Raw genomic sequence first — 16390 nt, 5'->3', positions numbered from 1 at the left:
ATCACTTACAGATCCTACATATATCAAAAGAATACCAAGGGAATATTATGCCAATAACTTTGACAATTTAGATAAAATAAATTCCTTGAAACATACAACTTAAGCAAGACTGATACAAAATCAAATAGAAAATCTAGGGCAGCCTGGGTAGCTCAGCAGTTTCGCACCGCATTCGGCCCAGGGCATGATCCTGGAGCCCTGGGATCTAGTCCTACATTGGGCTTCCTGCATGGAGCCTGCTTCTCCCTCTGCCTGTGTCTCTACCTCTCTCTCTGTTTCTCATGAATAAATAAATAAAATCTAAAAAAAAAAAATCTAAATAGCCTTATTTTACATCTATCACAAAAAATAAGTTGTTACCAAAAACATCCCCACAGAGAAAACTTGCAAGTCCAGGTGGTTTCACTGATTAATTGTATTACACATTTAAGGAGGAAATGATTTTACCCAAAGTCTTATAGAGAAGAAAGGAACATATCCAAACTGGTTTTATGAGGCCAGTATAACACTGGTACCAAAATCTGACAAAGATCTTAAAAGAAAACTATGGAAAATATCTCTATGAACAAAAATTCTTTAACTAAATACCTAATTGAGCTTAGCAGCATTTCAAAAGGAAAATACACATAAACAAGTGGAATTAATCTCAGAAGTGCAACCTTAGTTTGATATTTGAAAATCAGTTTTATCCTCTGGATTAATAAGAAAAAAAGGAAAACAAGTTCATGTTAATAAATGTGGAAAAGCATTTACCAAAATTCAACACTTATTTATTATTAAAAAAAAAAAACCCAACTCACCAAACCTGGAAGAGAAGAGAACTTCAAACCAATATGTATGCAATAAGCCTACAGAAACTATCCTACTGAATCATAATATAATATCACAATATTGTGAACATATAGCAAAAATACTGAATGATGAAATAATGTTTTTCACCTAAAGTCAGGAACAAGGCAACGCTGTCTACTGTGATCACTTTCATTTAACACTGCACTGGGGGTGCCAGCAACTCAATAAGGCAAGAAAAATGAACTGTATAAGAATAAAAAAATGTTAAACTGTCATATCCACAGATGACATGATTACACGCAGAGGAAGGCCAAAGGAATCAGACAAACTAGAAGCTTACCAAAATTGCTGGATATATGGTCAATATATAAAAAAGTCAAGTGTATTTCTATATATCATCAGAAAATTTATAACTGGTATCATACTGGTATCAACAAGCATGAAATATCTTGGCATAAGTCTAACAAAATTCATAAAGAATTTTGCACAGGAAATTATAGCATCGAGAAGAATTAAGAAAGATCAAAATAGAAAGCTGTATCATGTTTATAAGTTGAAAGATTCAACATTGTAAAGACATCAATTATCCTCAAATTGGTCATTGCATCCAAGTGATTCCAGCAGAGATTTATTTATTTATTATGGAATTGTATAAGTTGACCCAAATTCATGTAAAAGTGCAAAGGGCCAAGAATATCTTAAAAAAGAGAAAACGATAGGACTTACTCTATCAGAAGTCAAGAACTGTCATAAAGTTGTGATGATTAAGTCAGCATGGTGTTGACACAAGGATTGACAAATAGATGAACGGAATTGCTGACCTTGGCTAAAATGAAGGATCCATACACATGTAGGTGTATCAGACATCTCTTGTGTCTCAAATCCACTCAGCTCACCCCTTACCTCCAATTTCATCCTGGCACAGACCAGACCACCTCCCCATGGATGCAACCTGACAATGCTTAGCCTCCTTCTTCCTTTCCCAGACATAAGGCATTGGGTGCCTCTGAAGTCATATTTGGCACTTGCACATGCACTATCCAGAAGTTCGTGGAGTTAATACCTATGCAACCACCCTTAACGGGGGCAGGGTTTGGGGGCATGGAGGTGGGTTGGAAGCTAATGGATAAATGCTTTGCTTCCCTCTTGCATTCCTCAGGCAGACAGTTCTGAGATTTATAAGTCTTCTTTGAAGATGCTGCAGGATTGAGTGCCAATCAATCATGATGGTGGCCAATCCTCTGACTTATGCCTGTATAGGCTCTTCTCCATCTCTTTCACTCCCCGTTCTTCACTCTCATTTCTTGCAATCAATTCACGCAAAAGTTGCCTGTGTCTCAGACTCTGTTTTTGGGAAAGCCTAGCCTAACTAGTGGATTTAAAGAATATATCCAACAAAAATGTATACTATATATATGCCAAAAGACATGTAAAAGAATACTGATAGCACTGGAAATGGACCCAAATATCCAAAATTCCAAAAATGAGAATACATAAATAAGACTGTGGTATATTCATATAGTGTCATTCCATCAAGCAATGAAAATAAAGCAGTGATACACACAAGAACATGGATGAATCTCATATAATCTTGAGTGAAAAAAAAACAAACCTAAAAGTATATCATATTGGCACATCCGGGTGGCTCAGCTGGCTAGGCATCTGCCTTTGGCTCTGACCATGATGGGAGAGTCCGGAGATGGAGCCCTGTGCCTCCCATTGGGCTCCCTGCTCAGCGGGGAATCTGCTTCTCCCTCCCTTCCCTCCCTCCCCGTTTCCGCTTGGACACACTCTCTCTTTCTCAAATAAATAAATGAAATCTTTAAAAAAAAGTATATCATTTGATCATTTAGATAACATTTAAAATAGGGGAAGCTATTCTATTGCATTCCAAGTCAGGATAGGATTGCCTTCAGCAGGAGGGAGGCAGGAACGAATGGGAAGAGAACTGAGCATCTTTCTGGAGTGCTGGTTATATTTTCTCTCTCTCCTCTAAAGTGACAGGTACATGGATTTATTCACTTTCTGATAATTGGCCGCATTTACGCTTTGTACACCTTTGAGTACGTTTTACTTCAATGAAATTAAAATAACTACCAATATACTATTACAAAGCAATGAACAAGCAAGAACTTGGGAAAATTAGAAAATAGGACTTTTAACATGTAAAAAATTAAAAGGGCTCAGAAGATGAAGTATCTCGAGTGGTCTAACGGCCACAGAGTTGGAAAGTATTAAAGGAGACAAACAATCAACCAAGTCAGAGGTTTCAGCATTCAACTGACATGGATGCCAAAGAGGGTAAACAGAAATCGGACAAAAGGAAATTATAACTAAAATGAACTAGGAGAATTGGCTTTAATGAAAAAGAGATATGAACCTTTCAAATAAAAAGGCCTTTGAATGACAAGGGGAATATCTTAGCAACTGTAAAGTTTCAGAGAACTGAGGGTTTTAAAACAAATGTTATGGAGGTGGAAGGGGAGTGGGCATAAATTGGCATAAGACTTCTCAATAGCAATCCTGAAGGAAGAAATGGAATGCTATCAAGAGAGATATGAATCTATTTTCTTGTACAGCTTCTCATTTTTCCAGGAGCCTAATGTTTTTGTTTTGCATCCCCTGCCTGTCTAGACTGAATTGTGTCCCCTTAACATTCATTATGTTGAAGTCCTGTCCCCCAGGGTGCATCAGGATAACTGGTCCTGGGCCCTGCTTCCAGCTGGCATTCATGAGTGCATGCATGTCATTTCACAGCTGTCAAGGGACCCTGTTAAGTCGGGGGTAGAAGGGTCCCTAAGATCCTTCCTGGCTCTAGGATTCTCTGGTCTGTCCCCGAGTCAATGAACAGCTGGAAAAACTTAACAACTCAAAAACCTAGTATCTTCACGAGACTTTCTAGAGATAATAGATTCTTGTAAGAAACTGAAGTTAATAGGATCCTAGTTTTACCTGAAGAGGTCAAAGAGCATTTTGAAAATAGTTTTAGATTTACATGCCAGGTGGCAAAGGGAGAAGAAACCTCAAAACATTCACTGAAGGCGACAAATCCTATCAATTAATAGATTGTACAAAACAGTTGATGTTGTTCAGCAAAAATGGTGGCGTGAGGTGGGGACTCCATCCTTCAGACGTTTAAAAAATTTTCACCTACCATTAGCAAGATTAGCTAGCCTAAATTTTATTTCTATTTGCTAATTTGCATTCAGTGCATACAAAGTTTGACCATGCAGATATGCAGGTAAAACAACAAAAAAGCTATCAAGGTATGATGAATGACTAGATTTCCCAGCAAAGTTTAAAATTTTACTTTCCTTCAGGTAAACTCTCCTGCTGACATTTTACAGGAGAATTATGTGTAAATAAAAGAAACCATTCAATAATCCAATATTCAGATCAGAATTTTAATGATTTCATCAATGGTACAGCATTTACTTTCTTCTTACCACTAAGGCAATTCTAAAATGAACTTAATGCAACAATTTTTAAATGTACAGACAGCATGTGAACAGCTCTGCTTTTAAACAGACCAATTTCGTCTTTCAGTGATTATATTGGCATCTCAGTCATGCTGCTAAGTTCACAGCTACACAGCAAGCCAACGTGAATGGCTGCCGATTCTAAAATGTCTAATTCAGAGTTCAGACTCCGGTTGGAGTTTGCCATCTACCATCTAATTTCTCAGCTTTTTAATGTCCAGGGATCCCATTCTATTTGATTAAGAGGCTTTGTAATGAAATGAGAATTAAGTGCTAATCTTCTTTATTGCTATTACCATTTAAAAAATAATCCATTCACTTTATTTTAGGAATTCCTTAAGTTCAACTATATTTTTGAAGGTAAAAATAGCTTTGTTCTTTCTATCTGCTTTATCCTATCTTTCTAGAATACTTATACCGTTTTACCTACTCATTAGCCAGTGGATGCATTCATATACACAAAATCACAGTATCATCTGTGGGCCATCTCTCTATAAACTGGTTTTGTTTGGTTTCTTCAAAGAAAGCTTTTCTTTCCAGGATTTTCTCTTTTCCTTTAATAAATGACAGGTAAATCCTAGGTCTCCCCAACCTGACTACTTCAAAGATCTAAAGCACAGCTTTGGTGGTTGAAATAAAGGAGACCAAGCAGATGTGTTTGTGAACCTGATTTCACTGAGCAGCCAGTGAGTGGGTATCCAAATATTTCATGAAATGAGGCTAGGATCTCAGCTCCTCTTGTTTCAATCCTGTCCAGATCCTGGACATTTGTTCCCCCTGAGAACTATTTCCCTGGTTTCTGCCATCAAGCACCCTTTAGCACTGCTCTGGGGACAGTATGAACGTACCAGACATTGTCCCACCTAATTTTCTTTCCCCAGCTCTGCACAGCCCTTGCGGATTGAGTGGCCTGTGTTTTACCTAACACAGCTTGTTATCCCTTGCAACTCTGGATCTGCAAACACTCAAGTCTTAGGGATGCTTGTGCTCTTACTACATGTTACCAGAAAGAAAACCAACGTTGATGTACCTAATGTGATTTTTAATGTGATTAAAAGTGATTTAGTTTTCAAAGAAGCAAATAATTACAGAACAAGAACAAAAACTTATTGCTGGGATGGTCTCCAATCTCTTCTGTTCAGAGCAGGCCAGTGCTGGACTACGTCGGAAGGACACAAATATTTCGTTGTCTTCATTATTATAGGATCAGAATGACTCATCAGAAAATAGCAATAATGAATTTCATGACAGAAATGAAATATTTAGATGGAATGTATGTTTAGATGGAATCTGTCAGTATTGAATCTTTTTTTTTTTTAAGGAAAAATAAAACAAAAACTCATGTCTTTTAAAAAGAAGCACAGAAAGGAATGCCCAGATACATCTGCTTTTGGGAATGCATCTCTCACAATTCAATGGACAAGGGTTGTTGCATTTAATCTCCAACAGTTTTGACTTTCTTTTTGCACCCCTGGTTTAAGGAGAGATATTTCTACATTTTTCAGGAATTATTAGAAAATCCACCCAGTTCAAATAAGTAACAAGTATTCTTTTTCTCTGTGGGCAGAGAAAAATTGGTCTTTTTCAACCAAAGTAGAAGATATAATTGTCAATAAAATGCATTTCACATAAAGATACCCATTAGAAGAGTAATTTAAAGTGCAATATATATGATACTTTAGTGCAAAGTTGCTAAATATATACATTATATGCGCCATATCCAAATAAAGCAGGATTTTATCTACCCCTAAGAGAAAATAACAGAATCATACTTCCCCACTTTAATCCTTTGTAGGTAAGTGTATTTGGTCCATGTGTATGCTTTTGGTGTGTGTGTGTGGCTGTGCCTGTATATAACTCCTTAAAGATCTGTGCAAATGTCTAAAACTGGTTTCCTAGAATTTGAAACCTTAAACACTGAAATAAATACACAATCTCCAAAGTAGCATTAGGCTTGTAATAATGGTTGAGCTATTTCAGCCTGTATATCTGGTAAGGCAGGTATCTGACTACGAATTAAATGTTTAATGAAGATTATAAAAAATACAATCACCAAAATGCTGCCGAGAGACACCCCTAGGAAATAAGCATATGACTCCTCGTGCTCATCTTCTCCGGGCTTGACACTACTATGGAGGAGTGTAGGATTTGGTGTGTAAGGAGTTGGTCTTGGGGTTGCTGAAGTGAGCAGATCCTGGACATTCCTGAATGATCCATTGTGTGGCATGCCCGTGACATTGAGGAGGTGACAGAGAAGTGGGTACAGATCTGTGGAGTTCATGGCTTCTTTCGTGAAATTCTTTCTGAAGGCAGGACCGTGGGCTAAAAATATTGGATGCATTTCGGCTAACGCATTATCATAACCGTGGTTGCCTACTGGAAAGATAAAATGAATGAATAAGTTAGCCAACCAGATGGCATTAAGATGAAAATAACTGTTGGATCATCCAATTCTGACTTTAAATGCAAAGTTTAACAAAGTCATCTTTATAATTTTTTTAAAGATTTTATTTATTTATGTATGATAGTCACAGAGAGAGAGAGAGAGAGAGAGAGAGAGAGAGAGCGGGGCAGAGACACAGGCAGAGGGAGAAGCAGGCTCCATGCAGAGAACCCGATGCGGGACTCGATCCTGGGTCTCCAGGATTGTGCCCTGGGCCAAAGGCAGGCACTAAACTGCTGCGCCACCCAGGGATCCCTAACAAAGTCATCTTTTAAAGAAAACAATCTTTTATGAGCAATATTTGTTGTTGTCAACATCACTATTCATTTTAGAAAGTGAAAAGGCGAATTGATCACAAATCTTTCTAACAGCAGAGGAGAAGGGGTAGAGAGAGTAGTGCTGAACCAAGTCAGGGGAAAATGAAAGTGGGTATTTTGTTTTTTGTTTTTTGGGGGTTTTTTGGTGGCAGGTAAACTAATAATCAGCAAATATTTTAGGTACCTACTTTGTTACAATTATGTTCTTCCTTTTTTTAAAAAGATTTTTATTTATTTATTTATTCATGAGAGACACACAGAGAGAGTCAGAGACACAGGCAGAGGGAGGAGAAGCAGGCTGTCTGTGGGGAGCCTGATGCAAGACTCGATCCCAGGATCCCAGGATCATGATCTGAGCCAAAGGCAGATGCTCAACCACTGAGCCACCCAGGCATCCCATTATATTCTAATGATAAAGGGATAAAGGTGGTCTGTCAAAAAGACAATAAATTCATAATTACCAATAAAAGGGGAGACACAATTAGTAAAGACGAAAGATGCCATAAAAATCAAACTCCTAGCAACAGCTACAATCCACTATAGAAAGATAAAGGTCAGGACTTTTGGGTAAAATCTTACACTGGTGGTTCAGATCAAAATACAATTTAGCACTGTGTGCTAAAAATAAATTAAAAGGTTTAGAAGTCTTCTGATTTATCAAGAGATATAATATTGAAGGATGAAAATTGTATAAAACTGCATTTTATTTTATTATTATTTTTTTAAGATTTTATTTATTTATTCATGAGAGAGAGAGAGAGAGAGAGAGAGAGAGAGAGGCAAAGGGAGAAGCAGGCTCCATGCAGGGGCCCAATGTGGGATTTGATCCCAGACTCTGGAATCATGCCCTGAGTCAAAGGCAGACGCTCAACTGCTTAGCCACCCAGGCATCCCTATTTTATTATTTTTTAAGTAGGCTCTGTGTCCAGTTGGAGCCCAGTGTAGGACTCTAACAAATGAACCTGAGATCAAGATCTGAGTTCAAGAGTCAGTCACTTAACTGACTGTACCACCCAGGCACCCTACAGGGAACATATTTTGAGAACCACTGCTTTTGGACATTAGGACTTCATTCTTTTTTGAAAGTCAGATTGAGAAGGAATATACTGGCCGATACTTAACTATTTGTTGAAGAAATAATTATTTCACATATTTATTTGTTGAATAAATAATTATGTGGAATATAACATAAATAGGAGCATTATTAAGGTTTTCTATCAAAAACAGGTGTGACCAATCTCTTGTGTAATTGTGGTTCACCAGACCAAAATTTCAAGAGATCCTCTTAGATTTACATTAACTGTAAAGTACAAATCTCCTCAGAGACAGCAGTCCTTTTTTGAGCAACCCCTCTAACATAAGAGCTATCCGGACGATACAAGAGAATCTGAACATATAAAGGCAGCAATTATTCTCATGGCCAAAGAAATTATCTTTGAAAGAAATTACTTTTAAAGGCTTTCATAAAACAACTCCCCTGGTGTGAGTAAATATTGGCTGACAGATCATTATCTGTATGTAAAACTGGTTTTAAGAACCAGAAACCATGCTGGTATACATCTTCCACTATGACTCCTGTATGTACTACAAATGCCATGGTCAGGCAATTGGTTTTCTTTTGGTCAATAAATATGATAGGAACCCAATTCTACCTGAAGGGACATTTCTGCACATCTCTTACATAGATCAAGGGTCAAGGACGAAAAAAGCATTCCTAAGTAGTGTTGGTACAATGTGGTTCCTTCACTATCCAAGTAACAGAGGAGAAACAACTTCCAGCTGAACTGATCAGTAGTCATATCAATATCTATGTCAACCAGGAAAGCAGAATCCATGTAAGGTGGTCCAACAGAGGGAATTTCATATGGGGACCAGTTATAAAAGTGCTAAGGGATGAGAAGCACCATGGGATGGCAAGGTTACCCAATGATTAGGAACAATGGGAACCTCGTATGGCCCCTTGGCCCCCTACAGCTGGATGGACAGAAGGGAAGAGGTGGTGTTACCAGAGCCCCAAAACCAGGGCTTCCCAGTAGGAGCTGAGACTGTAGAGAGAGAATGTCCAGAGGGAGCTGGGATCGCAGAGGAAATGAAGTCACCATTAAAGACACAGGCTAAGATAGAGAATGAGTGCGACAAATCTCCTGGCTTCTTCCAAACTCCTGCAAGTCTCTTCTATTGGCCAAACCTAACTAGAAACCAGCCCACAAAGGAGCCTAGGAAATATAGTCTGTGGAAGTCAGTCCATGGGAATGCAGAGCAGAACAGGGAATGGGTGGGGAGTTGAAGAGCAAGTATACACATGACGAGCCCGTTAAAGATGAGGAAAACCCTGTGGATGGCTTTTCCATTTGACTAACTTGTTAGAAGCTACATAAGAGGTAATTATACGTTTAAGGATAGAAAGCTCCTTATTTTTTTTTTAAAGATTTTATTTATTTATTTATTCGAGAGAGAGAGAGAGAGAGAGAGAGGCAGAGACACAGGCAGAGGGAGAAGCAGGCTCCATGCAGGGAGCCTGACGTGGGACTCGATCCCGGGTCTCCAGGATCACGTCCCGGGCTGAAGGCAGGAGCTTAACCGCTGAGCCACCCAGGGATCCCAGAAAGCTCCTTATGTTGCATGTCTGAATTTCAAATGGGATTTCCATTATATTTACAATGAATCTGGCGGCAATATCTCCAAAATTATGTCACTAGGCATTAAAAAAATACATTTTGATATATGATCATCCAAGCCTTGTGTAGTTCTCTTTGGAAATATTTCCAAGGTATAAAACAAAGTCGGCCTATATTTGGTAGAGCCAGAAGGGCAGAAGAACCTAGAAAGCTAGCAATTTTAAATAAAAATAGAGATTAAGTTAATATGAAATCAGAACATAAAACAGATGCAGAAAATCATTCAATTTATAAATTTCCAATTATGTTTTTCTCAGGAGCATGATGGCTGTTAATTAGCAGTATATGTATACTTTGCATATCTTTGGTCTGATAACTTCCAGAAAAATAAATGTTTAGGGGCTTACCTCTTTTTAAAGTCCCAAGGATCCCTGATTTGCTATTAATGTAGGTCACCAGTTAGTTATTTGATTAGTCACTACACTGCTGTATTACCCACAGTCTCCACTCTAATAAACAATGACACAGAATGGGAAGAAACAGTGTAACGTACTCACACAGAAAATTATCTGTCTTATTCTGTAAAATATACCACCCTTCGTCAGCCACTGCTAGGATGGGTTGAATTCTATGGTTGTACTTGTAATGCCATCTTTCTGGAATCTCTTCTTTTTTGTAAACAGTAAGATTAGGATGAGCACGAGCTAGTGCTTCATAGACTTCATCAAATTTACCTAAAAGAGGGGAGATACAGAGATATGCTCAGAACAAGGCACTCACTGTTGACAATCAAAAAACCATCCTGGCAAAAGAGGCCAATGAATATTTCTTCCTTCCTGACACCCCACTGAGGTAAGGCACCAGGGGGCAAGCATAGGGAAATATAGCCAGATACTTGAAAACTTACCCCGCGCCCCCCAGGAAAGAATCTTGAGGGGGAAACAGAAATGATTAATCCTCTGCTGCAAGTAAATTCACTTTACAGAATTGAGCGGACATTATATGGAACTAGAAATCTCTATTCTAAAGACTTAACTACATACACTTCAACACACACACACACACACACACACACACATGCACACACACACGCACGCACGCACACATGCACACACCCCAATTGGTGGCACTAAGTAAAATGCCTCCCCAAAGGAAAACAAAGAGCTAAGTTCTGACAGTTGTGAGTGCAGAGAGAGAATCTCTGGAGGGTGACGCAGCCCTTGAGAGAGGACATCCTGGTGATGGAATGCAGCTTGTAAAACGGAAAGTTTTTCTAAAGCCCTGGAGGTGTGGCAAAAGTACTCCCTGTAATTTCAAATGCAGTGAACCTGGGCACTGTCTTTAATCCTTTTCTTGTTTTTCAAATCCATTTGTTGGGGCTTCCTCCCTGCCTCCCAACCCCCAACACGGGACATATTCCAATTTTATAAGGAAAAATTAATGTGGTTTTCTCAAACAACAAAAAACTTGTTATTTTATACTGAATTTGTTCAAAAGTTTGTGTTCAGGTGCACACTGTTTCATATGATCTTCTTAATTCCCTTGTGAGGGATATAAGGTTCTTTTGTGAGGTATTCAGCTTTTCAAAATCTGTTCTCTCATTTGATATCCAAATTAACAGTAAACACTGATAAAATAGAAGTCAGAAGTCTGAGTATTGCTCTGTGCTTCCTTTGTGATCTGGGGAGGTTAAACCTGAGCTTGCTCACCTGTCTTTAAAACAGAAGTAACACTTAGGTGACCAGGTTGTTATGAGGCTTTGAGGAAAGGTTTGTAAGAAGTTCAACATATTATTACTTCCTCTATTTATAGACAAGAAAAATAAATCTTCAGATTGATCAATGCTTTCTCCTTCCTATACTGCTTCCCTAGTAAGCAGGTCCTACAAAAGGAACCACAGAAGGCTAAATTTCAGGATTCCAAAAAATCACTGGAATCGCATGCAAATTCTGTATTTTTCTTTCCATCTCAATTTTTCTAGAAAGGAGGCTGTAGCTTTCATCATATTTGGTGGTTCCAAAATGGTTAAATCCATCTGCCATAGATATAAAAAGAGCATCAATTTCAATATTCTTGGGAAAAGTGAAAAATTATATGCTGAGAAATAAGATTTTCTCTTTTCAAAGTCTAAGGATTAAACCCTAGAATATTACCATGACATAGGCAAGCATACTCTGAAGACACAGAAGCAAAAACTCCCACTGAATTGTGTTGGGCACACCCGGCCCCAGCCCCAAACCAACACTCAGTTCAGACTTACCTTCTTTTGGCAAGATGGCTGCTACTGGAGATTGGTCAATCAGGATATAGTGGTCTTTATCCACATACTGATCAAGTTCTATTATCCTTTCCTCAGAACACTGGGTCATTCCATGATCACTTGTGATGATTAGGTTCAGGATGTTCCACAGCTTTTCCTTTTTCAGCATTTGTATGAGATATCCCAACTTGTTGTCAATATCCGAAATGACAGGCCCCATGAGTGGACTCTCAGGTCCCAAATGGTGGCCCATATCATCAGGATCTTCCCAGTAAAGAAGACCGAGATTTATGGGCTCTTTGGACGTAAACCATTCAATAATCTTGGCAACTCTATCTTCAAATGAAACAGACTCATTGTAAGGCATATAGTGCGTAGGAAAGCTATTATGTATTTTTACATCTGCTCCAGGCCACATGGCTGCACCACTAGAATGTCCTGCCCTCTGATTTGTGATCCATATTGGCGTTGCTTCTTCCCAAAACTCAGAATCATAAATAGTCATGTTATCCAAGGAGAAAGATTTATTCAAAATAGGGTCAAACATGTCATTTGCAACAATCCCATGATTCTCTGCAAAGAGGCCAGTTACCAAAGTATAATGGTTAGGGTAGGTCTTTGTAATAAAAATATTAGTAACTTGCTTCACATGAACACCATACTTCATAACATAATGAAAATGGGGTGTTGGAACTCTGTATAAATAATCCCAACGGAATCCATCAAAAGAAACCAGTAGAACCTTTTGCTGGTCTGGTTGGAGAGAAAATGTAATCGAGAGTATTAATGCAGCAAGTATGAAGGATACCCAGAGGAGTTTTGAAGTCATTTTCAAAGTATTTGATCAGCTCAGTGTAAGATAATCTGTATAAAAAACATGTAGAAATTATTGACAATTTTGTGTGCATCTTACACAAAACTGACAGTGATTGTACAGTAATCCCAGTTATATCATAAATCATAGCCTGGAAGAATTATGTTGCTCCATCTTAAACAAGAGACCCGGGGCTACTTGCATAATAAAGCTAAACAGTTTTGTTGCATTTTAGAAACTGTTACTCTCCAAGAATTTATCAAAACATTTCTCAAAGTAATTATTTAAGCCCTCAAATATCACTTTAAAATATGATATAATTTACTTTTAAGAAAAACAAAAACTTTTCAGAAACTTTTGCAGGAAACTCAGACTTCTGACTTCTCTCAATAAAGGTGATATAGTCAAGTTAGTATCTATGTTTTGTCATTATGATTAGACCAACTACAGGAATCTAGAAACAAGGAATACCATTAGCTAATCCAATAATAATGCTTTAAAAAAACCCATATACACCTCTATTTTTCTTTTTTTTTTTTAAGATTTTATTTATTTATTTATTCATGAGAGACACAGAGAGAGAGAGAGAGAGAGAGAGAGAGAGAGAGAGAGACAGGCAGAGGGAGAAGTAGGCTCCATGCAGTGAGCCTGATGTGGGACTTGATCCCAGGTCTCCAGGATCACGCCTTGGGCCGAAGGCAGGTGCTCAACCGCTGAGCCACCCAGGGATCCCCATACACCTCTATTTTTCAAAGCCAAGGCTTTACTTGGTTCATCACAGTTAGGGATGTTATTCAAGAAAAGAGAAAACAGATGAACTTCGTTTTCTGAAGTGACATAAAATTTGACACTCAAATATAAATGTGAAATGTAATCTACATTCACTTATTTCATAATTCAAGCACAGCCTTCCTAAGCTAAGACAAGTTTCTGTATAAACAGCAACATAATCCTGAAATTTGGTGTTGGCTTTCTGAAAAAATAAAATTTGTCCATATTTAATCTTAGTGATATGTGTGGGAAAAGCACCTGCCAGGATTAAACACTTCCTTTGGATCAAGGCTGTTGGTTGGTTGGTTGGTTGGTTTTTTTAAACCTGCACATACTTTTAAAAAGCTTTTATTCTATTCAAGAAAGCTAACAAAAGGCAATATGGATAAACAACATATATGTAAATTTTGTGAGCTCTCATTGGGCTTGCAAATCAAGCAAGGATTTTTGGTTCTCTCCTTTTCTTGTCCATTCTTGCATGCAGGTATTTATAAGCCCACCAAAACTTGGATCTAGCCACACTTCTGTGCCAAGAAATCTCCTGAATTCAGCTTTTGACACCTTGCTAATTTGAATATGCTGAAGATATATTTCAAACCTCAAAACCAGATACTTGCTCTATTATAGGTACAGGTAAGTAAAAACTGCTTGGCGTGCTTGCTTGGCGTTCAGATGCAGTAATTTTTAACTATGATTTCACCTAGAACGTTACTTAAACTGAAATTGGGTTAGGTACTGGCCTCCAGAGAATGGTTCAAAAATCAAATTCAAAAACTATTTCCCGGGGATCCCTGGGTGGCTCAGCGGTTAAGCGCCTGCCTTCGGCCCAGGGCGCGATCCTGGAGCCCCGGGATCGAGTCCCGCGTAGGGCTCCCTGCATGGAGCCTGCTTCTCCCTCTGCCTGGGTCTCTGCCTCTGTCTCTCTCTCTGTGTGTGTCTCATGAATAAATAAAGTCTTTAAAAAAAAAAAAAAACTATTTCTCAAGCGGCAATAACGTTTCCAATCCTGGAAGGAACATTTAAAAATCAGCTCCGATAAAGAACTCCAGCTATACTTACTAACATCTGGCTGAGGATGCTGTTACCCTTTACCCCCTCTCCTTCACCTTCCTAACACAAGGAAAGCTGCTATGAAACGACTATCATTTAAGGCTAAAAATAAATAAAAAATGCAACTACATGAAACACCTGATTGGCCTCTAAGTAGATCAATTTAGCAACTGCGGTAAGTTAGGAAGGAACTGCTTTCCCGGACAAAAGACAAGAAACGACGGCTAGGTGTGCTGTCTGCAGCTTTGGAAGGTTTGGTTAAGAAGAATCAGCATTAAAGGAGAAGAAGAGGAAGCATCAGCACTATCACACCGATGACAGGAAGCAACCAGCCGCGAGGTGGGGGTGGGGACGGAGGCACGATCCGCTCCGGTCGTTCCCAGGCACAAAACGCCGCAGGGCGCAGAGGAGCCCCCGGCCCTGCCCCTGCGCGCAGGCCCGCGCTGCCCGCCAGCGTCCCCGCCCCCGGCCTCCGCTCGGCCGCCTCGGGACCCGGGGGGCGCCACGGAGCAGTCGGGCGTCCCGAGGCCCCCGTCCCAGCCGCCATCCCCGCCCGGCCCGGGGGAGGGTCCGCAGGTCGCAGACCTCCCGCCCGCCGCTGCCCCAGGTGCCCGCGCCCCGTGGCGGCGCGCGTGTGCCAAGGTCCGTGGGTCCCCGGGGGCAAGCACCCCCCGCCGGCTCTTACCCCCGCAGCGATCCGGACGGCCCGCAGGGGCTTCGGACCACAGGCCCGAGAGTCGGGAGGGGGCACCGCGGGGAGGCGGCGGAGGCGCGGCGGCTCACCTGCACGCAGCCGGGCGCCGTGCACCTGACCGGCACCGCCCCCGGCCGCAGGGCCCGCCTCTTGCCGCCTATTGGCCGGGCCGGGCCTGCCGGACCGGAGCCCGGCTCGAGGAGTCGCCGCAGCGCCTGCCAATCAGGGGCCGGGGGTGGAGGGAGGGTGGAGGGGCCCGTCGGCGGGAGCAGAGGGGCGCGGCGACCCCGGGGCGCGGGGGTCCCGGCTCTGCGGGCTCGCACGCCCCCCTGCCGTGTGGCCTTTCCTTGCCAGGCGGTTGCGTTGCAGTCGGTGATGTAGAGCCCCGTGGTTTGGCAACACTCCCCTGTTTTGAGTCAAAGTATTTTTATTTTCTTATCTGATTTCTCAAGGTTTTGTTTTTGTTATTCTGTTGTGGGTTTTCTGTTTTGTTTTGTTTTTTGGGGGGTTTTTTGGACCAAACATCGGTGACTCCATACCCTGGGCTTTGCTCTGAGGGACGCTTGAGCGCCCCCCCAGAAAGTCGATGGGACAATGACATTTTAACTCTTTTATTGGTTGGCGTGACCTGCTTTATCTCAGAAAAACCTGATTTGGAAGGGTTCCGCAGCACAAGCCCCCGTTGTTGCAGCATGAGGTCTCTGTGGCACCTGAAACTGCTCCAAGTCAACCAAGCCAGGTTCAACCTAACCTCCGTTAGGTTACTTTGCACAGGGGCAGAGGCTGGCCAGCTACTCTGATGGTTCCACCTAGACTACAGACTCTGCTTCCAGTCGCTTCCACATGTGCAATCCGGCCACCAACATCAGGTCTCATTTCTCTCTCAGGAGGGCATGTGCCTGGTTTGTCAATTTGATCGCAACTACATTTACCATAGATTGTAACAATGACCTTGAGCTCCTCTGGAGAGATTTGTCCATCTACAGCTTCCCCTGGCCTAATTTTGACCACCCTCAATGGAAAACAATATGTGCTTGGTTTAGTTCACAATTTAAGTGTCAACGTTTGATTAGCCCATAAAACAAAGCAAAACCAGTGGCTTTGACTCCTCTCTGGAGCTCCTGTTCCCTAGCTCCCTGTCTAGTGTACTGG

General features: G+C 40.7%; 1 protein-coding gene across 4 annotated transcripts; it reads right to left on the bottom strand.

Moving 5' to 3' along the window:
• Positions 1–4182: 4182 nt before the first annotated feature.
• Positions 4183–15381, bottom strand: ENPP5 (ectonucleotide pyrophosphatase/phosphodiesterase family member 5). Of its 4 annotated transcripts, none has more exons than XM_041725828.1 (4): positions 15230–15381; positions 11910–12773; positions 10207–10383; positions 4183–6647 (listed from the first exon to the last, which is right to left on the bottom strand). In XM_041725828.1, the coding sequence occupies exons 2-4, from the start codon at positions 12736–12738 to the stop codon at positions 6220–6222; spliced, it is 1434 nt and encodes a 477-aa protein (XP_041581762.1). In that variant the 5' UTR covers positions 12739–12773; positions 15230–15381; the 3' UTR covers positions 4183–6219. The 4 variants fall into 4 exon arrangements, with proteins under 4 accessions (XP_041581762.1, XP_041581778.1, XP_041581771.1 ...); XM_041725844.1 differs by having other exon boundaries at positions 11910–12482; positions 15230–15362; XM_041725837.1 differs by having other exon boundaries at positions 15328–15355.
• Between the last annotated feature and the right edge of the window lie 1009 nt (positions 15382–16390).

Source organism: Vulpes lagopus, chromosome 1, assembly GCF_018345385.1.
Source record: "Vulpes lagopus strain Blue_001 chromosome 1, ASM1834538v1, whole genome shotgun sequence".
NCBI classification, from domain to species: Eukaryota; Metazoa; Chordata; class Mammalia; order Carnivora; family Canidae; genus Vulpes; species Vulpes lagopus.
Note: the sequence above shows the minus strand (reverse complement) of the source record. Positions and strands in the feature narration are given on the sequence as shown.

Coding starts and splice junctions, on each gene's coding strand:
- ENPP5 (XM_041725828.1), bottom strand. CDS start 12,738: ATGACTTCAAAACTCCTCTGGGTATCCTTCATACTTGCTGCATTAATA. Junction 10,384..11,909: donor AGCCATCTTGCCAAAAGAAG/GTAAGTCTGAAC, acceptor CCCCTCTTTTAG/GTAAATTTGATGAAGTCTAT. Junction 6,648..10,206: donor TAAGACAGATAATTTTCTGT/GTGAGTACGTTA, acceptor TTATCTTTCCAG/TAGGCAACCACGGTTATGAT.